The sequence below is a fragment of the Amia ocellicauda genome, chromosome 16 (assembly GCF_036373705.1).
Source record: "Amia ocellicauda isolate fAmiCal2 chromosome 16, fAmiCal2.hap1, whole genome shotgun sequence".
Taxonomy (NCBI): Eukaryota; Metazoa; Chordata; class Actinopteri; order Amiiformes; family Amiidae; genus Amia; species Amia ocellicauda.
In genome coordinates, this window is record NC_089865.1 from 6,227,265 (window position 1) to 6,252,776 (window position 25,512).

The 25,512-nt window shown below is 37.2% G+C and overlaps 1 protein-coding gene across 1 annotated transcript in view; it reads right to left on the reverse strand.

Annotated features, from left to right (window-relative positions):
* tmem163a (transmembrane protein 163a) overlaps positions 1-25,282 on the reverse strand; it is a 50,332-nt gene extending 25,050 nt beyond the window's left edge. The window contains exons 1-2 of the mRNA XM_066688564.1: positions 24,747-25,282; positions 20,051-20,170 (exon numbers count right to left, since the gene is read on the reverse strand). Of these exons, the coding sequence (XP_066544661.1) occupies positions 20,051-20,170; positions 24,747-24,939 (313 nt within the window). The 5' untranslated portion in view covers positions 24,940-25,282. The remainder of the gene's footprint in view (positions 1-20,050; positions 20,171-24,746) is intronic.
* Positions 25,283-25,512: the final 230 nt, after the last annotated feature.

The window sequence follows — 25,512 nt, forward strand, 5'->3', positions numbered from 1 at the left end:
GTTACACAGGGATCTCCGGGCCCCCAGGTCTGAGCTATCAGCATACTGTGTGTCACATACTGTGGGCCTGGCATTTAATGTGATAGACTTGTTTTTTGTATATATACACTCACCTAAAGGATTATTAGGAACACCATACTAATACTGTGTTTGACCCCCTTTCGCCTTCAGAACTGCTTTAATTCTACGTGGCATTGATTCAACAAGGTGCTGAAAGCATTCTTTAGAAATGTTGGCCCATATTGATAGGATAGCATCTTGCAGTTGATGGAGATTTGTGGGCTGCACATCCAGGGCACGAAGCTCCCGTTCCACCACATCCCAAAGATGCTCTATTGGGTTGAGATCTGGTGACTGTGGGGGCCAGTTTAGTACAGTGAACTCATTGTCATGTTCAAGAAACCAATTTGAAATGATTCGACCTTTGTGACATGGTGCATTATCCTGCTGGAAGTAGCCATTAGAGAATGGGTACATGGTGGTCATAAAGGGATGAACATGGTCAGAAACAATGCTCAGGTAGGCCGTGGCATTTAAACGATGCCCAATTGGCACTAAGGGGCCTAAAGTGTGCCAAGAAAACATCCCCCACACCATTACACCACCACCACCAGCCTGCACAGTGGTAACAAGGCATGATGGATCCATGTTCTCATTCTGTTGACGCCAAATTCTGACTCTACCATCTGAATGTCTCAACAGAAATCGAGACTCATCAGACCAGGCAACATTTTTCCAGTCTTCAACTGTCCAATTTTGGTGAGCTTGTGCAAATTGTAGCCTCTTTTTCCTATTTGTAGTGGAGATGAGTGGTACCCGGTGGGGTCTTCTGCTGTTGTAGCCCATCCGCCTCAAGGTTGTACGTGTTGTGGCTTCACAAATGCTTTGCTGCATACCTCGGTTGTAACGAGTGGTTATTTCAGTCAAAGTTGCTCTTCTATCAGCTTGAATCAGTCGGCCCATTCTCCTCTGACCTCTAGCATCAACAAGGCATTTTCGCCCACAGAACTGCCGCATACTGGATGTTTTTCCCTTTTCACACCATTCTTTGTAAACCCTAGAAATGGTTGTGCGTGAAAATCCCAGTAACTGAGCCGATTGTGAAATACTCAGACCGGCCCGTCTGGCACCAACAACCATGCCACGCTCAAAATTGCTTAAATCACCTTTCTTTCCCATTCAGACATTCAGTTTGGAGTTCAGGAGATTGTCTTGACCAGGACCACACCCCTAAATGCATTGAAGCAACTGCCATGTGATTGGTTGATTAGATAATTGCCTTAATGAGAAATTGAACAGGTGTTCCTATTAATCCTTTAGGTGAGTGTATATATATACACACACACAGTGCTTTCTGTTTTTATGTTGCAAGCTGATGTTTTTCTTTTTAACATACGAGGAGAAGTTATTTCATTAATTATTTCAATAATATTCCGAATATCTATTGTTTAATTAAATCCCAAGAGCTTTTCTGCTTTCATCTCAAGACTAATTACAAGCTATTTCCAAGATCTCCAGTATACCACCTCATATGGCACAGAAATATTTCATGATAGAAAACACAGAAAAGCGTGGCAAATTCAATATTTTTGAGGCAAATTTACATTACTGAAGCTTTTTCAACAATGTTCCTAAATACAAATTCATAAACTGGTTTCCATGAATATGGAACTAAAAATGGAAACAGAACAAAATCAAAAGATAAGTTGTTAAAACATTCCAGCAGTAAGATGCAGAGTAACAATGAGACACAATTTAAAACTTCCCGATTTCCTTGTTACCTTTTATCCCATTGCTCAAAGGACAGATTTAAGCACCTGATGACAAACACATTCAAATCCCAAGACCCAGGGCAACACAAACATGGTATTCCCATAGTCCACTGTAGTAAAGCACAGTAAAGGTTTGTTGAACCTGTTGGAAACCACGGCAAAACCATTGAAAAGTAAAAGCAAAAAGATGCAAAAGTACTATGGTAAATTCGCATAAAGGAAGTGAAAAACCCTTCTGCTGCTATATATCAGATAAGATTAAAATTAAAATTAATGATCTGGGATTAAGAAAACATTGAAAAGATCTTTCATTCAAGACTTCCAAAAAATGTTGAGGAAAACACTAAAAACGTGAACAGGATTCTGTTTTGTGTTGGCTTTCATCAGAAAAGGTGGATGAGGTATTAGCTCTTTGCTCCTTATTCATCTCTGTTTTGCAGCCAATGTAAAATCTCGTACCTGAGCCTAAGAGTAAGGCTACCTAACAGTCCTTAATCTGAAATGATATATTGAGGTCATAAACACAGCACAAGCAGCCCTCACCTTCCTCGTGTTATTAAGGCCCTCTGAGGCTTGATTTAACCAGTCTCTTGGTCACAGATTCATCTTCCGTGGAATTAAATAAAGGCTCCACCTACAGGGCCGGTTCCCTCGAGAATGCCTCCCTGTTTAAGGGTTTGTTTTACTGTTGCTGTAATGCTTTCCCTCAGATCTTGTTTTGTGCAGCAGGACAGTTGAAAATAAACTTCACGTAACCCCTAAAATATATACAGTATTTAATTGATTAATATTTTGAACTAATACTATATTTAAACTGTGTTTTCTATAACACTTTAGGTTGGTGAACAAAATTTGTATCTATAAATGTAACATGAAATGTATTAATATAGAATGAACCACAGTGTACCTGTACTCATGGTTAAATGGATACTTCAGGGCTTATAGCATGGTTATTACAAATGTATAAATTGACAATGTTAACCATTGTGTTCCCTAATCTAAAGTCTTAGAGGTTTATATGCTGACCTTTGTCGTGTTTTCTGAGTATAATGGGATATATAAGATTGAACAGACCCTTCCCCAAGGTACGGCTAATGACTAATACAGCACCTTTATTGTTATTATTACACAATAAGGAATTTAAGCATTACAAGAGTACAGTAATACAATCAATACAAAATTAAATTTAAGCATACAATTACAATAAAAATACATCCTAGTTCAATGAGGTAACAATGAGGTGCAGATTAAGTCCCACGTATGTGCTTAGAGGGAGGGAGCATAGAAGGAATCACAGTAAAACAATCTACTATCCCACAATGTATAATTAAGCAGGAGCATAAGGACCAAAGTTATATAAAGTATTTGAGTGCTGCACAGCTCAGCAGAATAAGCTGCTATATTATCGTAGTATGTTCCAGTTCCTTGTTTTCTGCCATGCTGGTTCTATGTTGACAGTTTCATCTGTCTATAGGCAACTGTCCTTGAGACGTTTTAATAATTTAATCTTGTTGCTCCTTTGCCCATGATTGTGTTTCTCCAGTGAATTGGTCTAATACGTGCAATGGCTGGCAAAAACTGAATGTCATTTAACACTGGCCGGTTGTCTGCTAAGCTCTCCGGTGCACCCCCACTTTAACTGCCAGTGCCGGCACTCTGGTGGCATCGCTGCCACTGCAATTCATCCTGCTCACCACCACTACTCTGAACACATCTGACAGCATACATATTTAAGAGCTCTTTCCATTTACTGACTAGAGAGATTACTCCCTCAGTTGCAAAATTGCAAAATGTAGGAATACACAAAAAGGAATCTTGGAACCCCCCTCTCAAACAAATAAATAAATAATAATAATAATCTTCAAAGTCCAGTGGAAGACTAATTATAAACTGTTAAGAGGTCAAATACACTGGAAAGTTAAAGAAGAAGGCTTCAGCTTAAAAGGGCTGACCTTTTATTATGGTAATTTCTGCAATCTAAAAACTACAAGTCAAAAAGGACTGGCTTAACTATAAAGCAAGTGAAAATTAATCAACCTACAACATCTTGGGTCATTAAAATGGTCAAATTAGAGTGTTCCCTTTATCGGAATTGTTAATCAATTTGAACGGCCTGTAATCACTCAGACTGCTTGTAAAAGGTCGCGATTAAAAGTAAGCCCCCGTGAGCTTTGGTCTAGTGTGTGAATTTAAACTGCTCAGTGTCCCATGCAAGCTCATTGATTTCTGATACCTGTGACACATTAACAAAACGTTTTTCATAAATATTGGCAATGTTTCAGAACGAGTTTGTTACACCACGAGGAGCTGAACTCAACAAAACACAATTCTGCCATGGTTTCTCCTGCCACATGAACAGCGTGAATCAGTTCCCACCCTGTCAACAACAGTGTACAGAAATACGAAAACATAATCAAAATGGGGCCGCAGTGGGATGAAAAAACAATCAAGACAGCCGAGCCAGTGAATTTATGCCCAAAAGTCATCCTGTGAAACTCTTGACACTCCCCTCGATTTGTGTACAATTTAGGCACACAGATTTGTCAATATTGCCATAACTCTGTCTGTAGTCTTTTAATGGTATTTGGGTTTTTTTTGGGGGGGGGGTTATATTCATTGCTGTTTTGCTGCTGTTGTGTTTTACTCAAAAAACACTATTATTTTCGCTGCTCAGTCTGTCTCTGTGCTGTGATATCAAGTGGAGGGTGCTATTCCTGAGATTCTGTAACCAAGCAACATCACAGGTGTTTCCGGTGACTGATATTGGCTTCTTTATTCCAAAAACGGCTCTAGGAGTAGCTGACAACATGCGGACACCTCTCTTCCCGCTTTATCGATCAGAACAAAGGAGCGCAGCGCCTCGCTTACAGAACTTACACAGAAAGAGAATGTAAAATTATTTTGTTTAATTGTTTTGGGAATCTGGAGCCAACTTACCAACTCAGTAACTGTGAATAACTGCACGGTCCACTATGTCAGAATATGCAACTAATTTTGAGAGACTGTATTAAATTTAATTTTGTTTTAAATTACCAGTACAAACCTGCCTGGTTTATCGTTACCATCTAAGTTACATCAGATGCATTAGTACTTGCATCGCTATTAAGTTAGGGTTTGTTCTCTCTCTCTCTCTCTCTCTCTCTCTCAGAAAATGCCATATCTGTCACAGTACTATTAGAGTTATGTTCTGCTATCTGTCATTGTCGCGAAGTGTTTTGGAAAATTACTGTTTCACATTTGGTACTCGGGCACTATTCTTTACAATATCACAGAAATCTAATTCTAGCCTCAGCCTCTGGGGATCATAGGTATTAAATGTAAAATTAGACTTCCCCACAGAGCTATGCAGTGCACTGTGCAGTAACACCAGGGATAGGACGCATCTTTGTGACTCTCGACTGTTGGATCTCAGTAAGGGCCTCATTCTCCCAAGTGTGGCAGTGTTTACTACTGGCTGCACCAGCTCAATATCTTTTTATAGGTGCTCATTTGTTCTAAGAGGCTCAAGAAAACTGTGAGATTTATGGACCATCCTCTGACTCTGGACACGTTTCCCACTAATGATGCATCTGTTATTTGATAAAATGTCAAAGAGGGTAATGAGGATAATGGCAGGTTTAGCACAAAACTATCAATAAGGGCAAACATGTTTAAGGGTTGTGGCTCGGGTTTTAGTCCTGTTCCATTGTGCAGAGGAAGCCAGACACTGGGAAGGCCTTCAGGCAAGGTGGTACTGCTCTGCTGCCCCTTGGCAAGGTTGCTCCTGCACTTGGAGGGAGAAACAAACTGGAAAAAAAACTGGGCTGATTTCCCAGATTGTACAGAGACTTACTTTTGCTGTAGCTTTCAATACTAATGTATTAACTCTCAATAGATCTAAAGTTCTTTTCCTTCACATTGTGTGGCTGAAATGGAAAGAATCAGAGGGGATATGAGATGAAATAAGCACTGAACTTCCCCATGGTGTGAAAGGTATCCACTGTAAGAGATCTACAGGAGGCACAGACCTAAGATCCGTCTCAATATAGAGTAAGGAGACAACCCCTACTTCCCCGTTCCACTTTTATGTCCCACTGTCTTACAGCAGAGCCACTTTGCGAAGAGGCATTCATGCTTTTAAAGGACTGCCCTGCGTAAATAACTCTGAACGCATTCATAAGTAAATCCCTTTCTATGGTTCCCATAGTGAGGCATGATTTACATGCATAGCTACACTCTGAGGAGTATCTTCAGCCCCAATGCATCCTTGTCACCAAAACTAATTCAGGATACTAGCTACCCTTCCTAACCACATCGGCAAACCTACATTATTAGCTTTGCCAGTCAACCCTCAGAAAGCAGTGCATTAAAAGCCACAGAAACTTAAAGAAGGGGACGGAGGTGAATGTCAAAGTGTTGACAGCCTTGAGAATAATTCACAAATTTATAAATATAGGCTATAAATACTACATCTTAGCTGCCACCGTTTCACAGCTAAGAGTATTGCTCCCTTTGCCATTACCTCTGTTCCTCAAAGAGTTTATTTTTAACAGAAACATTATTTTTTCTCATTTTCCCAAGGATATGAAAACACACTTATCAAAGACTAATGATTCCATGGGCCAAGTTATAAAAAAAGGCCTATTGATCAATAATTTTTCCCAAGAGCAGACACGATGTAATTATTTTTCTTAGCATGAGAAATGACTTGAGCAGGGATGTACGATATTGTTCCTTCATCAGCTCCAGAAAAAGTCCTTCCACAAGATGCCTGGTGGATAATTTTTAAGGAGAACAATAAAAAATTTGAAAGGATAAACTGGAACTCACAATCTCCGGACACAGTCATTTTAATCTGTGCAGCAAGGCTTCATTTTAATACCTGACTAATTTGAATGATTCAGACTTATACAAAGTGACAATTCGTACAGCCACTGAAAGAGCCAAGTTATTTTTTTAAGGGAAAGCCTTCTGGTAATCACCACTCTCTATGACAAAGAGAAAGTGACATAATATGATTACAAGGAAAATAACACCGACAGCAAATCTCATTACAAATGTTTCTAATGGTACAGAGCACAGACGTCCAGATCCGGTTACATCCCAGACTCTGCCCATGGCTTGCCCACTGTGTTCCCTTGGAAATTGTGAGTATGTCTCCCATTACAACGGCACTGGACAGCACTGGTGAACATGTCTGCCCTTCACAAAGAAAGGTTACGCCAGAAATGTGAGACACAAAATGTGTATTATTGACCTCCGCGTATCCAGAGATAAGATTCAAGTGAGCATAAGAGAGAACATTTCAACAACCACTGGTCTCCCACCAGTAAAATCTTCTAATTTAAAAACTAATTTAACTAAAATCTGTCAGATTCTAGTACATTAGCAATCATTCAACCAGGCTGGCTTCATCTATTTACAGTTCTAGTTCTGGTAATTAAACCAGCAACTTTTCATATATTTTGATGAGTCGAGAATTGTCCTCCAAGCCTATTATTGTAACTAATCCACACAAAAAAAGTGTTGTTGTTCAATTTTATAAGCTGCTTGTTTTATGATCCACAACAGCCCGTTATATTGTAAACGCATTGTGAAACCAATCCCCCTGCCATGAGAGTTAGAGCACAAAATATGATTAGAATACAAAAGCAGTAAAGCTTAAGGAGCTTAGGAGCTAATCAATTATTTTGTTAATATGATTAGTGAGTCCTATACATAGACATATATAAACATATGAATATCATTATTTTCACCTAGGCGCAGCTGTTTTAAAATGGTCCTTCAGCTTTTTCTCTCTGCCACGTTCTGTCTCTGTGTTCTATCGCTTTTATTTTTAGATGAATCGGTCGCCATTGCTGCTGTACAAAAGTCACATCAATTATGCAGAGAATCTGTCTTTCTACAGAATAAAAAAATCAGAAAGACCCAGTTTCAAGGATATTTTTCTCAGCAAATTGAAACCCCTGCAGATCTGGGGTGCAGCGATCAAATAGATAGTCTATTCTGAAAATGATTAAAAAATAAACACCAGACATGACAGAGAAATTATATTTCAACAATGTTTTGTTGTTGTCCTGGTTGTCATTGTTGAGGCAATTGATTTGGATGTTGTTTGTAAAATGTTCTATTGAGGTGATTTTTTGCCTTCTGAATTAAACAGACAACAGTTTACATCAATGTTTGGATGCCAGTATTCATACATTTTAATACCTGTACAGGATAGGAACTATATCATAGTTTAAAATATACACATTACATAAATCTTTCATTTTTAAGGGTATGTACTTAAATGATCACAGATTAACAAATGATGGAATATATTGCATTCATCCCAGTACAATACTGGGTCTTAATCAGCTTTATATTCAAGTTAAATACACATTCAAATGTGTTCTGTTACATCACCAATGTTTTGTTTGTTGTTGTTGTTTTGAACAATAAAAACAGCAATATTAACATATGCTATCGATGAGCATTTTAGGAACAACTGGATAAATAAGACACATAGGACAAAACTGTATTCTAGTGATTTGTAAGTTTCATATATGACTCCAATTGAAAGTATTTCTGAGCATTTGAATAATTGTTTTTATTTCCAAAATACAAGGTGATTTATACCGTTATTTCAGATTGTATTTCTGGTGTTTACATATTCTGTTGAAATGGGCTTTTCTTCAACACTGCCTTTGATATCTACACCAGACTATAGATTCCCTTGTATTTTTGCCAGCACTGCATTTTTAGACTGCTATGAAAACTAATCAGATTTATAGTATTTCTCCGTCTCTAAAAAAAACGTATCAACATGTTGTGTTGTTGAGCTGAATGCAAATGAAATACAGGTGAAACTAGTATCACAATTGAATTTCACCTTCCACTGTGTGATCTTTATAAAGTAAAGTCTCAAATTAGATTTTCACATGAAGTTATCGAATGAAATCAAGACATTGATCCACAGCAAGAAAAACAAAACAAATGCATCTACTTGATGTTGATGAGGAAAGTAAAAAAAAATCTTAAAGTAACAATGTGTTTATCTCAGCAGATCCCAGATCAATATCATGGTCTGTTACATGAGTGAAGTTAATTTCCTGATGCTTAGTTATAAAACTCTTTGTTGTCAGCACCGTATAATTTAATTTCAATCAACCCATTCTTTTCTACTGCATTGTTTACCTTGTTTAACTTCAGCTGATGCTTATGAAGAATAATGTTGTCATATTTTCTTCAATAATATCAAATTGTGACTACAGTATCACAAAAAGATACACTGGAATGAAAACCGTTATAACATCTGTCGGTGAGAAGTTAAGGTTTGTAAAAACAAAATGGAAAAGCAGATTTCCCCTCAATTCTATAACAAACTATGACAAGCCTCAAATTTAAAAAAGTCAGGAAGAAGGCAGAAGCACAAAACTCTCTGCAAATTGAATGTATAATGTATTCTGTTTCAGGATTACACTACCTCCAAGAAACACACCAGTGAATACCCCAGTGTTGCCCATCGTTATTTAAATATCAGCTATTCAAGCTATTTCCTACAAATTCTACCAAAACCGTGACGCCTAAGCCTAGTATTATGCATTCACTTATGTATTTGCATGAAAAGGAAATATAATGTAGTAAATACATCTATAACATGAACAGGAGAAAAATACAGCACTATCAGCAGTGTTTACTCAGTCTCTTGACAGATGCCGTCTTCAAACTGGCTGAGGAGCGCTTGTTATTTTCCATAGCAACAGGGCACAGATGCTTCCCTTTCCTTATAGGTTGCTGTTTTCTTTTCACAGGTAATGCTTGGAAACTCAAGATTTCATCATTACATTTGAACACACACACACATACACACACACACATACAGTATTGATGGTCTCTGACTCATATATGAATCTCATATGCGGCATCTATTTTTATAAAATGTCACTCTTCAATACAGTGTCCTGGAGAGTATTTGTATCTCCTCGCTCAAATCGGTTCTAAAAAGCTCTTGACAATAAAATGTGGATGAAGTGCTCTGCGTCTTGTCACATCTCCATTACCTCACACAGGTATCTCAAAGACTTCCAGGAAAACAGAAGGAAGGATGAATGGCAGAATGAGTACCTCAGACTAGCATTGATAATGTTTTCAGAAGAAAAAAAATCTCATATTTGTTTTCTTAATTGAACAGATAGGATTTATGTCTTCAGCTAGCAAAACACATACAGCTAACTGCAGCAGAGATGGAAAGAGATTAATATATTTTTAATACCCAGGCACAGTATCGTTGTTTATCCTTTTAGCCATAAAAAGGTCACACGTTATTGGTAAGCTTGGATCAAGTGAGCTTTTCAAGGATATCACATACTGTCGTCACTCTGTCACAAGAACCCTCCTGTGCTTGTTAAAGTCAGCCATGAATGCATATTTATGTGGCCACTGCACAGCCTAAGGAGTATCTGGAAGTCTTTTGAGATCAGGAAAAAAACTTGAGTGCTCATCATAAACTAGATTAACATCTTTGCTTGTATTACAATCATCTATGGTTTCAGAGAGTTGCATCAAAAAAGCAAATTCATATAAAAGTGTAGGATCTGAAAACTTAAAATCGGTTACGCCCAGTATTTTATGTTTGAGAAGGGGAGTAAATGCACTTATAATTGTAAAATAATTTATATTAAATGAATAAATAAATACATATTAAAATAAAAATTATTATAATTTGATTGACTGACAGAGACAGTTCACTTTACCTTGCTGGACAGAATCTATCAGAAAAGTTTGTTTATTTATACTTTTTTTGAGCAATCTGTCTTCAACATTTAATAAAGCATATGTAGGATTTTTTCTTTCTGTTAATTAAGGAGATAGGTGCGCTGTTATGCCTTGGTTATCTTCCAATCAAGTGCAAATTAATCTGCAGTTGCAGCAGACGATGTGTCACTGAGATGCTGTTAATTGTTTTTTGCTGAAGTCGTTCTGCGTTGTGAGAATTTATTTTCTCTTATTTATGGACCAAAACTGCTGCCAAGTCCATAGGCAAGAGAGCAGATTACAGATCTCCATCTTACAGTAGCAAGCTGACACTGTAAATATCTAGGTTAGTTGCCATGAAGCCAAGCCTATATGACTTCATAAAAACTTAAAAGATACAATTTAGTCAATATGCAGCATTATGAACCTATCTACTGACAAGAATAACATTTTTTATACAGAAAATGTGGCTAGTCAAACACTTAATATGAAAAGAGAGTATGCTCTTGATGATGTTAAAAATGAAAGTATTTATCTAAAGCGATATAAAAGCATTTCTTTTGCACGATTAAGCCATAAAGTTAGTAAGTAAGTCAAAGGCTTATGAGCTGTTTCTCACAAACAGGCACTGAAGAGAGAAGAAGCGCCCAGTTAAGGCGCTCTGCCCCCCCAGGCCGTTAACATCATAATAGAAGCAAGTCCTGCTGCCAATGCTAATATCCCAGAATTCAGAGATATATAGCAGCAATACTGTATCATTCCCATTAAAACTTGAGATGAAGATTAAGTTTGTGCTCCCGACACAAATCGTGCTGCTGTATCTCAGCATCACCATTAATTCGGTTGTATTACAGAACACACACGCGTGAGGTGGAACACACAACAGCTGAAAATCTCACAAAGGGCGCCCAGGGTTTCTATCCATGGTCAGCTTGTCCCTCCAGCCAAAGACTGCAAATGTTCTTGAAGAAAATTAAAACATGTTTGCTTGGGATGCCAAGACAGCTGAAGACACGGTGGAGAAATTCGCTCACTTGTCACATGTGGCCATCAAGGCGAAATGGCCTTTCTTTTGATTTTTGCCTTGGTCAGTGAGTTCTGACCATGAAGAGCGACAGTTCAGTAAACATCAGCGGGAATTTCAAGAATAGATACATGGTTTGGTACAACAACGACACTGTCTATTTTGATCCAGGCGATCGTTTTCTTTTGTGTTTTTTTGGGGGGGGATGGGGGTGTAGAATCCATCAATAACCACTTGGCCTAGTTTATGCTAAGGTCGTCTAAAGTTGATTCTCTGGCCATGAAACAGCACTTTACTAGTGAGTGACACATACTGTACTTCCCACTGAGAGTTTCAGACAAAGCATGGCTCTGCTCACATTAGCTCTTGGCAAAGGTAAACTTCAAACCAGACATTTGTCTAACGCTTTTGTGATAACATATAGTAAGTAGAAATACTTTTTCAGTACTGTATGAAGATGAAACGGACATAAGCCATTCAATATGATCATAGCCAGACCCTGCTACTGATAACATCAAACATTTACACAACTGAATTTCACAAATCGCATGCTATTTTTAATCTCTATTAAGTGGAATAATTTAAATGTTCAGTATGACAAACATTTAATCCAATGTATTGCCTCTAATTAATGTTCATGTTGCAAATCACCAGTTGTCAGTATATCACACAATTCCTATCAAAACTTGATTATACTTCACAATTGATTATACAACACAATTAGACAATAGCTTTTGGAGGTCACCGAAAAATTTAGAAATACTGCAGGAGCTAATGTAATTCTGAATTGTGAGGAGCTAATCTGTGTATATATGCATTGCGTAGACAGAGTGTGAGCTATTTATTTAAATCTTCTGCACAGGGACTAAGAGAACCTAAAACAAAAGCAATAGTAGGGAATCATTAAGAAGCTACTGCATGAGCCCTTACAATCAGACATTGGTAAGAAAAGTCACGGGAAATTGTAGCGAAGGTGTCACCCTCTTTCTTCAGTGCTTTTAGTTCTTACTCTGCTGCAGCAAAACAATCAAGCCGGAATTTATTTCAATGTCATTTTCCCCCTTCAAGGAGAAAAAAAAAACATATTCAGAGCAACTTTCCCATGCAAGAGGAAAGAATACACTTAATTCAAAATGATTCATTCATAGCTCTCAAACACAAGTTTCACAAATCCATTGTTTTATTGTATTTTCTCTTAAATGAATAGAAGTCTCACAGATTAGAGAAATGAAGCAGCTTTTGGTTTGCCACTTATGGTAGGTGATGAGGAATTATAATGGCTTTATAGGTTTAAGGACAGACACCAAAGAATTCAAAAATGCAAGCACAAGTGAACTTTACTTTGAAAACATCCATGTATGAAACTACAAAGAAATTAATAACAGGTAAAATATACGAAACTACAATAGACAGATAACTTCTCCAAATTATTCTTCTGGGTTGCTCCTAATACTCGAGATAAGTGTCTAATTCCTGCACTTGATAGACCTTAATCTTGGCAATGATTATCAGGGACTCTTTGAGGAGCTGCAGGTGAAATATATTGGCTCTATAACAAAACCATTAAAAACCTGGAGTGTTTCCATTCAATGCCCCCAGGATTCACTGCATGATTTGATTTTATAACTAAATGTATCTTCAGCCTCTGGACTAAATATATTACAAAAATATTTATTTGTAACAAATACGTCGAAGCTTAGCATGTCATACATTTTTCTGTTGTGGCAGGAACCCAGACAGCGATGAAAATTAATCTCTGCTCTGTATGCTTAATACTCTGAGAGAACAAAGTGCTGTATTCAACCGGCTGCAGATTAAAGCAAGTAATTGATAAATGAAACTCAATAGGGCAGGCTTTTTCCACCCTGTGTCTGGAGTGTCCCTGTGTCTGCTGATTGTTAGACCAAGTGAGCTGTAAGCTACTTAGTTGAAACTTGATTCAACTAATCATTTGCTTAATTAGAATTTGTAACCAATTTCACCCTCTAAATACTTGCTGATGATTTTAACTTTCTTATCAATGGTTAAAGGCATGTTGAAATCGTGCACTGTTAGAAGAACTGAAAAATACTGTATTATAATTCTGTTCAAGTGAATTATTAGTTTAATTAAGGGTTCATTTAAGCAACTGGGAGCTCAGATAGAAGTAAACCAATTGACAGAGCGGTAATCCAGGACTATGCATGCAAAAACCTGCTTGAATGGAAAAATCACACATCCCAAACAGTACAATTCATGGGGGAAAAAGTGTGCAACTGATCAAATACCATAACCAAGAAAGAAAAATCATTCAGTATTGAGAAAAAGCTGTGAAGCCTTTGTCCAGAATTACAGAATTTGATGGTGATTTTTATGTTGCTGTCAGATTCATTCTACTTTGGGGGTGAATCAGTCTTGCCACAACTATTAAACATGAATAAGTAGATAATTAACATGCATTTTGTCCCTCAACTGCACACACACTCAGATCTGAGCCCCCAAAAAATAACTTACCATCTTTGTAATTAGTCTCAAATCAATCAGACTTGTTTCCAAATCATATATAAATTAAAAATAATTATAATTATAATTAAATTAATTATAAATTAAATATAAATCATGTTAATTAAAGATGGCGTAAAGATTAAGTATAGAAAGAATCATAGGCTACACTGTTACATTAAAAGTGTATTTTCTCTCTCTCTCTCTCTCTCTCTATATATATATATATATATATATATATATATATATATATATATATATATATATATATATTTATTTACAAAAACTGCAGAACCCTATGAAGTTTTCAGAAAAACATAAAAGAAACTGCTGAATAAATGGAAAGCTCCCACAACAGTAGTCTTTGACCTTCCAAGAAAAAAAAAAATGTTTCTTATTCTCTCTGCCTGTCATTCTCTCAAGGTGAGTACAGAAAAGCACATATAACAAAAATCGTCACATAGCAAGTGAGGTGAAATGAATTGCAAAGTAGGTGAATGTGTTTTGCTTTACCTTTTAGAATAATGAATACCCGCTCAGAGAATTGAAGCCAACTACAGACTCCAGTCCTTCTATTTATAAACAAAATATAATATTCATACTAAGAGCCTGAGGCAAAGCAGGTTTCAGCAATAATTTAAACTGGAAGTAACGCTCGATTTGAAAGCAGAGACCCCTTTGTTGCTTCTGATGGATTAAAGTAATATTCTGGTGGCTATGCAGTGATAACATTTTATTTTCTTACTTACTTTTACTTAATTCGTACATATTCAATAGCATAGATTAGAATATGCGAGAGGAAAGAGGTATAATCTCACAAACCCCATAGAGTTATCATGAGCTCAGCGTTGTGAATGAATACTGAATATTTTAAAAGAAGTAAGACAACAGCAGTCAAACAGTTCAATGTGAAAGATACTTTTCCAACATATTCTCTGTGCTGAAAATGTTGAACATGTATGGTATCTGATATCAAAATATCCATCTCCTCTCTGAGTTTTGATTCAAAATTATAATGTATCTGCTTTATCAGACTTATAATAACCTCACTACATACCTATAATGCGCTCACCCCTTAAACAGCGTTGAAGTTGACAGTTATGCTTACTCATGTTCTGGCTTTAGAGATGTTTTCTAAATGTAATTATGTGTTGCCTGAGGGGTAGTAAAATAACTAGTAACACAACTGCATATTTGAAGAACACATTTCCTTTAAAACTCTCTCTAGGAAATCCAAACAGGATCTAACATCCGTCCAACAAGACCATGGATTAAATCCAATGGTGGCTGTGCTAAATGCCAAACTCAGCTGTGCCATAAACGTGATCTAGCTTCTGGAATCGATCACAATTAATTTAAAATTGACATATACTACCATATACATATACACTTTTTTAACAGTGCTTAATACAAAACTATAACAGGTTCTACCAATGGGTGATTTGTGGCTTTTTACCTTCCTACAGAGTACATTGGAAAGAAGGCTATTCGAGGAAACCTGCCAAAATGCCCCCTTGCTAGTTTTCAGTGTACATCCTATAGGACCTGGCAGAGGTGAAAAAATAACTGGTTTCCATATGGCCTTTTCAAAAGAAAACATTCTGCATTGCCTTAACCCAGCTGGATGATCAGGAAATACCAAATAAAACATAAGCAGCCCAACTAAAAGCTGCAGTGAAAATTAAAACAGTTCTCTTTTTGTCATTAATGCTCTGTTATTTAACACCATTTATAACATCTTTACAGATCCAGTATTTAAAAGCCTCCTTAAACAAAGGTTCCTCCTAGAAATCTTCTTTTCAATTACTGCATAGCGATTTTAAGACCCTTGATATGATTATGTCAATCAATATTGTCTGTATATATAATTGTGAATTTATAAAGTCACTCAAATACCTTGGAGATTAAATGTAAATAAGATCTGTTTTTGCAGAAAGTAGCTTAACGATCGATTCATTTTACACACATAACTAAAAGGTCTGCCATTTTATTGGCATGCTAACTATTAACTTTTGACATTTTTTTTTTTTAAATAAGCCTGAAAATACATTTGAAAGAAAAGCAATACATAAATGAAATAAGTATAATGTTTAATGTCATATAGAGTAAAAGCCTGAGTATAAATGTTTGTATACATATAGTAATTTAATCTTAAATATTTTGTACTGAATCTATGTGATAATTAAATGTATATGTTAGTATGTTTTACCCAAAGAACAAGACAAAATCAACACATTCATCAGCTTTTTCAAGACAGTCAATTTTTTTATACATTGTCTCCTCCAGTCTCTTTCATTCTTTCATAATTTATTTAACCAGGAGAAAGCCACGGATATCACAAACCTCCATTGCAATAGTGCTCTGTGAAGACAGTGAACAACGTGCACACATCAGCCAAACAGGGTATAAATTCCCTGTAAATAACTAAATACATATATAAACAAACATTAAAGGCTTTGTGGAATAAATTATCAACATGCAAACAGGACTGTCACGGAAGATGAAAAGAAAGTGGGGAAAAGATATAATAAAAGGAGGCTCTGATATCAGAAACATACACCAAACATACAGCTCTATTTAGGCGACTTGGTTTCAGACTGTTGTGAAATGCATAATTGCCGGGACTGATTAATAGTCAAGTAGGCATTGCTGAGTATCTATATAAATTGCTTTATCTAATGAATGTTGAGCCTGGCACAGACTTCTCAGCAGTGCTCCAATAATCCCCCTTGGAATGTGCCTCCTGTCAACCACAGCCTCCACGTGTCTTATTAACACAGAGATACACTGGAGAATTACACACCGTGCATCTCCACTGCCCCGGAGACATACAGCATCCTCCTGTTTCTTCAGATCAGCTTTATTTATTAGTACAGTACAGATTCTTTTTGTGATTGCGCCATTATAGGCAACAGTGGTAGACAGAGATGTAAGCCTTATTTCAGAAAGGGAATTTATGTATATAAAAACATACTTGAATGCTTTTGTATCGACTGAGCACCTTTCATTTGTATCCGTGTGTGTAAGTCTATACGCAATGTTAATTGTTTTCTGTTATTTTGGTCCAGCCAGGCTTCCAAACACATATTTTCACAAAAACAGAATCCTTACCTACATTTCAGTTGTTAATTTTTGCCTTCAATTTTAACATTACTCAAAGTATTCCACTTGACTAATATAGCAAATGGCATTTCAGTCAAAATGACACCATTTTCATTTTTAAGTTAAATTAGTTTTTCCAAGTTCGTATACCATTACAGCAATGCTATAGCTGAAGTAGTTGGTATACTCTAACTCTAAATTGAACGTTGATGGAGGCGGGGGTTGGGGATGTGCTGGCTTTTTGTGGCGGACTAACAACATGATGAATTATAGGAAATTATATGAGGGTATACAGTATACGCAAGATCTTCCAAAATTACGTGGGCATACAGCATAAGCCTGCATATGCCCTTGACTACACCATTGCATTACAGCCTGAGAAACATTCAGTCCACCTAATGTAAAATCTCTTGTAGCTGCTGGCTGTTCCAGGCAGGAGAGTGGCAACAGATTCAATCCTTCAAATAGTTCAAGCTAGTTGGTTTAGCAAAAGTCAGTGCTTCTAGTCAGTCACCCCTTAGACATGCTCATCCAGTGTCAACAATAATTTAATGACTAAAAAGAAACATCAAATAGACAAATACAATGGTTTATCTGTCACGGGTTTGAAGAGATATCAACTGCACCGAAACCTGGATTTCCTTGTAGAAGGCATCCGTCAGGAACTCTCATTGTACTGCACTTGTGTTAACTGTGCGTTACAAAAGCATCTATTTCAGCTTGTTACTATCCTCGAAGTGTGTGGAAAAATGTTATTGGAAGCGATGTGAATCTGAGGGGAATATGAGAGAAGCCTGCCTAATTTGGAGACACGTATGCAGTGGACATTTTTTATCAGGTGATTTCAGAGAAAGGCATTTTCGAGTTCTTGTCCAGCAGGCAGGTGTTCACCTTCCATTTCCAAATGAAACCCTGAATGAGGCAGCTAATGTTTCTAACATGCTAATAAAATCCATTATAAACACAGAATGCCTTTAAACAACGTGTAATGTAAATTGTATGCCATTTTCTGCTACCCACCAAAGCCATTACCGTTACGGTTAGTTGGGTGGCTGGTTTCCTGAAAGCACTGAACAAAATTGGTCTCTGAAGCTTTGATATTACTCTTCACAGTCTTGATTAAACCTACAGTTTATAACCACTGAAAAAACACACTAAAAAAGTATAGTTGATACACAAATGTATTCAAACTTTGTAGGTGGAGCAACCAATAAAGTGGCCCCTTGGATGCTATGAACTGCACGATTCGATTCTGCCTAATCGACACCTCAATTTCTAGCTTAATCCAGTGAACCACAATCGCAGAACCTTCCTTCATACCAGTTAAAAAGGCTTTGCTTTCTTTATCCCCGTCATGAGGGGATTCTGGAATATTCCTGAGCGATACGCATGCAAAACCCTCTCGTTGCCACAAGCTTTCAACTGGGCATCACAGAGTCTCACATTCCCCACTGATCTCCAGTGGCTCACTTCTCCACTGACAGTAAATGCTTTGTTTCACTAATTTATGGAGCAGCCAAGCCGCATGTCTCTCAGGGTAGCAAACAATTTAGTGTAGATAGAAAGACGCTCTCGAGTAAACTTTATCCACCCAGCCGTGCAGGACTGGATGAATGCACTACAAACAAGGATTAACAAAGAAATATGACACTTCATCAATACAAAACTAAACATAATTTAGAGTGAATACTAGAAAAGAAATCAAAGAATCCATCTGCAGCAATAATATAGTAATGTAAAGTCAGATGTTAAGATACACCTATCTGAGCAGGTAGAGGATTTAATAATGCTAATGGTTTCATCCCTTAGCCTACACCACTCCACACGACCAGGACAGTGAAGATGATCTGACCACATCGGCAAACGAAGACCATTTCTACTCAGCCCACGTCTTTTAAACACTGCACATCACCACAGGAAGGCTGTGAGGTTCCTGCATACCATCTCCACAACAAAATAATGACTACAAACTCATCCTACTTTAAACTGAAAGCATATCCTGCCACTAGACCACAGTTGCGCTGTATTTCATATCTCGAGGAACCATTTTGTTTTTGATTAAATTTCTAGAATAACCATCCAATTTCCACTGTCAATGCAACTGTGTGCACAATACACTTCTCTGATACACACATTACGTATTACTTATAACATTACTCTGTGTTGTCTATATATTTTCTAGCCCAACATTATTGGTTGCATAAGATATTTTCTTCCAAGATTTCAACCTAATTTTCATAATCTGCTCTGTGTCTGCAAAATCGCCAAGGGTTTATTTTAATTTGGTGCTTCTTTATGCATTGAAATCTTTCCAGAATTACACAGCTGTCTGAGAGAAATACTCTTTTCACAGGCCAGACGAGATAAAGATAAGTCATCACAAACACAGGAGCAATCAGGACCTCAAACGTCAACAAGAACAGCAATGTAAGACCTTTTTTCTTTTTGAAAACTACATTTATATCGCAACAGTAAATTTAATCCTCTTGTTATTTTTTGTTTTGCTTTTTGAATTTAAAGTGTTTTGATCTTGGAAATGATAATGATAATATATTGGAAATGAAGTAGACATCTTGTTTTAGTAATCTCCTCTTTCAGTATAAAAAAAACAACATTTGATACAACTATGGCACATTCTCCTCAAAGTGTGTGTTTTTGTAGTCTGCACGCATAGCAAATGTGTCTTTTGTATACATTCTGATAAGATGAAACAGCAAAATATGTACATAACAGCAGCACAAGCTGTACTTAAGTGCAGTTGATGTCCAGTGCATGAAAGTATGGATTTGTAAACAAATATGCACCATGGTCATTTTCTTAACTTGCAAAACTAGCAAACACCTTTCAACCATTGATCTCAGCACACATTCAACTTGTATAGGGTGTACATACTCTGCATTTTTATTCTCAGCAGAGTCACAGACATGCAAAACCAACAAATGCAAAGACTTACTGAAGGCAGCCACAGCCAGGACTAAAGTGACAACAATGGAGATCCAGGACACCCACAATGCCTTCTTACGATAGCTCTGGGCTTCGTGAGGTTTCAGTCGAGTGCTGCTTTCAAGTAAACCTGCCAAAAGCAATAAACACAAAGTAATTAATGCTGCATAGGGTTACTCTGTACACAACTAGTATGATAATATGTCCAATTAGCAATTCTCTTACTACAGCAAAATTGCCATTAACAAGAATTATTAGCCTTGGCCATCAAATACAATCCAAAGACATTTTATTTACAATGTAACAATAAAGTGCATAGTAGATAAGATGCTGCCTAAAGCTAAATTACTTTTCTCTTCAGAAAGGAAATAAATCGGACTTTGGCAAAGCATACAGTCTTGCATTTCTTTATACTATGTTACATTTATAGTATTTTTTTCCACTTACTAAATTACTTAAATGTAATATATTGGTACAATTCTGTGTACAATTGTGCTAGATTGAAAGTTATAGACTTATTTTTTGGCAAACATTATGGATATATATAATTTGTAAAACAACTGGATATAGCTTAATTATTAATACTGAAGCAGAGCAACAGGAGAGGAAAAAGTAAGAACATTTGAAAAATATGATATTATATACATTGTTAAAATAAATCAGATGTCTAAAAAATGTTGACATGTTTTCCAACTATCATTTCATTTTTATGTTATGTTTATGTTCTAAAAGAGTGTATACCAGCCATATTTGGAAGATTTTTTCTCCTCATTCACAGTACTGATATCAATTACATCTGTCCTAAATCAGCAGCTCTCTAGTATACAAACAGACAGAGCAGCAATCATCTGAACTCAGCAGTGAGACTGCAACAGGAATGGCCAACAAGTAGTGTACCAGTTGTCGAGAAGAAATTAAGGGCTAGACCAAACCAAACCAAAACTTTGACCCACCCGCAAAACACAAATCAGGTAGTTGTACCCTATTGCATTTGATTAATCAACAGTAGAAAGTGGCTTCTAACAATACATTAAAACGCGAAAGGGTACAGATTTGTAGGGTAGGTCAAAAGTTTGACTTGGCCTCGCCCTTCGTTGGATTATTAACATTCCTAGGTGGCATATGACCTCGTGTGGTGCCTGGTCACAACACTCAAGACGTGCTAAACTTCTTCTGGAGGGGGAATTCCCACAAAGCTTTCTTTATTATATTGATGCCATGTGCCTGTCCACTCAGCCAGCATCGCTCACTAACCGAAAGGAAGAACAACAGATACTGGTGTGTTTTGAGTATTTTACCATTGTTTGTTTGATTTATAGATTTTTTTATTTGGTAGTTTAGTTCTTGTTTGTCCTCAAATAACTCAAAGCAGTGCCTTGACTAAAAATGTTCAATAGCTTCCAAATGAATGTGTCCTTTGTATTTAGAACCGGGGCTTCATATTCTGTGTCCTTGGCCAGTAATCATGTGCGTAAAAGGGCGCAATACATAATGTAGGGCCTCTATTGAAAGTAAATGTTACTGTTGTATTGAATTTATCACTTTTAATAATTTATTTTCTAATATTCACAGTTGACTTCATAATTAATTATTGATTTGCGTTGAATTATTAGTCATGTTTTGAAGAAAAAAATGGGAATTAATTCAATATGTGTGTGGGTATGTGTGAAACATACATTAGGATTTCTTTCCATCCTGGAAAACAAAGTGGCAAGAAATATGACAGTACCGTTATAACTTCCAATCATAAATCTCAGAACTGGGGATTAATTTAACACTTGACAGTGTATATACTCCATTAAGTGTCTCCATTTAGTTTGCCTTAAATGCAAAGTAGATAACTTGGTTTTCTTTTCTCAAGAACTCTTCAGGGACTCATATCTTTAAAAACAATTATCAGTGATTATTTTACATTATATTTTAATGAAAAAATATCATTCTGAATAGCAAAGCAACATTCAATTAGACTGTATTCGCTTTAAAGAACAAAACAATTGTAATTATTATTATGATTTCAATCTTATACTTTAATCTCAAACATTAATATACTATGAATACATTATTCAAATATATAAGGCTATTTCCATACTTCTTATATGAGGAGGTTACAAACTGAATCTGATTAATGTTAGATGATTTTCAAATGAAATGTTTAGACAGACCGTGTGTATTGTGAATTACCCTAAAGAATAACCATCAATACTTATTTTCCCCAGGAAAGGTTCAAGATAAGAGTAAATTGATCGTTATGCAAAGAAAATAACAGACAGTTACAGACAGTTGTAACATATGGCATCAAAATAAGGCTGCTCTTCCCAGCACTTGAATTTATGTTCAGAATCCAAATTATTCTGCAGAGATTTTTTTTAAAAAGGAAAAAACCTGCGTAGCCTTTGATCGACATAGGGAGGAGAAACAGCTGCAATGACTGAAAGAATATGACATTGATATCTTTATTTGTTTGGTATATCTAAGACCACTTGTTTGTGGTACTTAATTGTTTTTTCCTCCTATCCATAGCTTCTGCTTAGACTTTTTACCCATGGCTCAAGTTAACAAACTAAGTCCCAGCAAATCCTGATCTTTCACATAATTAAAGTCAAAGTGTAAGCTCCCAGTAAGGCTTGGGAAACGCTGAATTCTATATAGTAGAGGTATTTTAATGCATTTTGATTTACAATGCATATGACATAATAATGCAAGGCTTATTTCCCTTTTGGAGTATGCAGCTTAAGCATCTCATAAGTCTCAAAGGTTATCCCCTGTGGAATTTTAAGTTGTTACTCTGGTATGTATGTATTTTTACAGAGTGTTAACTTCAGTCACAATAACAATAATCATAATAATAAGTTACACCTTGGGAAAAGTGTCAGTTTAATGATTAATTTTCCTTTTACATCAGAAACCTAGACATACACAGATTAGACACAAATAAACAGATTCCACCCAGGTTAATACTTGATTGGCCTTATGAAGCTGTAACACTCTTAAAAAACACAAGATACTGTGTCATAGGCATGCATTTACTGAAACTGAATCTTATCTGTATCCCGAGGAGAGGGTTAAGTGGGGCATTTTTTCAAGGATTGCATGAGGAAAGCTCAATTAGTCAATGGGTTACATGCTTGGTTATTGGCAGAGCTGTGTTGTGGTGGCGAAACCTGCTGACTTGCTCCACGTTTTCATATGATTGGTTTAATCCATTAGTCTGACTAAGAGGGGAATGATCATTCTGATTAACTTTATTCACAGGAGAAAGGGTGGGATAAGGCCAGTAAAACAGTTATGCTTTTTGTTTGTGTATAGACTTACATTTTTTGTAACTTAACTAATATTTCAAACCCCCTATAACCACCAAATGGGATTTTACTTTTTTTTTATATATATATATCAAAACATCAGTTAAAGATTTCAGAGGCACCCCCCCAAGATTAAGTTTTATATGTGGGATAACAAATCATTTTCCACACGTTCCAAAATGGGTTGATTTTTGATTAGCAGCAAGGGACACCTGGCACTGATTGTCCCAGTAATGCTGTAATGCTTCAACCCAGCTGCACCTGAAAGCTCCCGTGCCAGTGGAAACCGATACCCACATCCTGTCGTTGCTTAGATAGACAACTGATGCCTGTTGTTACTATTTCATTATTTCTGCTCTTGTCACTTTCATCATCTTCAGAAGAGCCAGCGAGCAGAGCCACTTTGCATAATGCAGCAGGTACAGTAACTGGGCACATTCACTCTCACAGAAGCCACAGCGGGGAGTGGCCATTCCTGCTTCAGCACTCCTGTCATTCCCCCATATATTTAAGCAATGCAATACTGAAGCAGACTAAAGTAGAAACCAGACTAGAATTCATTTAACAACAATGTATAGGACTGCACACAAGAACTTCTACTAAATTACCATTCAGTACTGGAAAAACAATAATAATCTTCTTGACTTAACTTGCAGAGTAAAAGGAAGATGTAGTGATCCTATGCTGTGTTTAATCACTCCTAGTACTGGATAGTTCTCAAGGACTTTTTTTTGCTCTCCTTTTTAAATGGCAGTCAATTCTGCAAAGATGACCCTTGACAGTGCCGTTTAAGATTGATTTGCCATTGATTCCAGCTAAGTGAAGAACTGACAGCGGCTCATAAATGCACAAACCTCGTCAATTGATCTACAGTAGCACCAAAAAACAGCCTTTTCGATACAACCTTGGCACTGCATGGCCACCCCTCTGCAGCAATCAATAAAACTATCCAGCCACAGATGATGGGCAGATTCCAGTCTCCCTTGGATGTTTATCCTCCTTTTCAAAAACATGCATTTTTACAGATTTCGTTTGTTTCACAGATATACAAATGCTTGTGTGACTCAATTCAACTTAAGGATGTTTTGGTAAATTCAGTCAATGTAAAGTTGCGTCACCTGGTTTTTGAAAAGCAGAGAATTAATACAGAAAGTAGGAGCGCATCTTTGAGAGACAATCTACACCAGGTCCCCCCCCAACACACACACACACACCCTTACAAATCATTTATTAACTGTGTTAGCAGGGCTGTTTCCTTCAGTGCAGTCCTAGATTAAACATTTAGGTCACACTTGGTTTTAAATCATTTAAACTACTTTCCAGGCGCCATAAAGCCCCCTTCCCATCCTGTTATCCGCCTTAAATCTTTTTATCATTATAATAATCTGTTTAATTAAACATTTTTACCTCGGTTCTCCACTCCATCACTGAACTGCACGCTGTCGCTGATCTTCATCTCCTGATCCCGGTCCATGTTGAACGGGTCTCCTCTCTGGGGTGGGTGCGGGTCTGGGGGTGCACACTGTCCGTTACGCGCCGAGGGGTCCACGACGCTGCGGTCCGGGGCAGTGAAGAGATCGGGAGCTGGAGAGTCAGTCATCGTTAGCAGTTTAAAGTTAAAAGGCAGCCCTCGAAATATGTCACGGCAAGGCGAGAAGTGTGATCATCCAGCGAGGGGATGAGGCAGGGAGAGAGAGCAGCGCACAGCTCAGGAGATCAGAGAGCAACGCAATCTTCACTGCATCTGCATCAGACCCCCGTCTCTCTCCGGCACAGACCTGCTAAGTGGAAAACCGGGACTGCAGCAGACACACTCTAATTGAAATCCAGGTTTGTTAAGGAGAGCCCTGCACTGGTGCTGTGCTGAAGCAGTGGACATGCCCCTCAACTGCCAGGACAAGGCAAGGCTCTGGCAAGACTGGCAATTGCCTTCAGTGCGCTGCGCCAGCCTGCTGTCCCAGGTGGCAAGGATGCCCACGACTCACAAAGGTGCGCGTCAATCCCGGAGCCACACGACAGACAAGTACATGCATTATAATAATAATAATAATAATAATACACTGTATATGAAAAATAAAATAGTCAAACAAGAATCATGCAGTGCTTTCTTCGCTCAACATTATGGATAGGCGACTCTGATGACTCTTGCTGCGTACAATACAATATTTGGGCT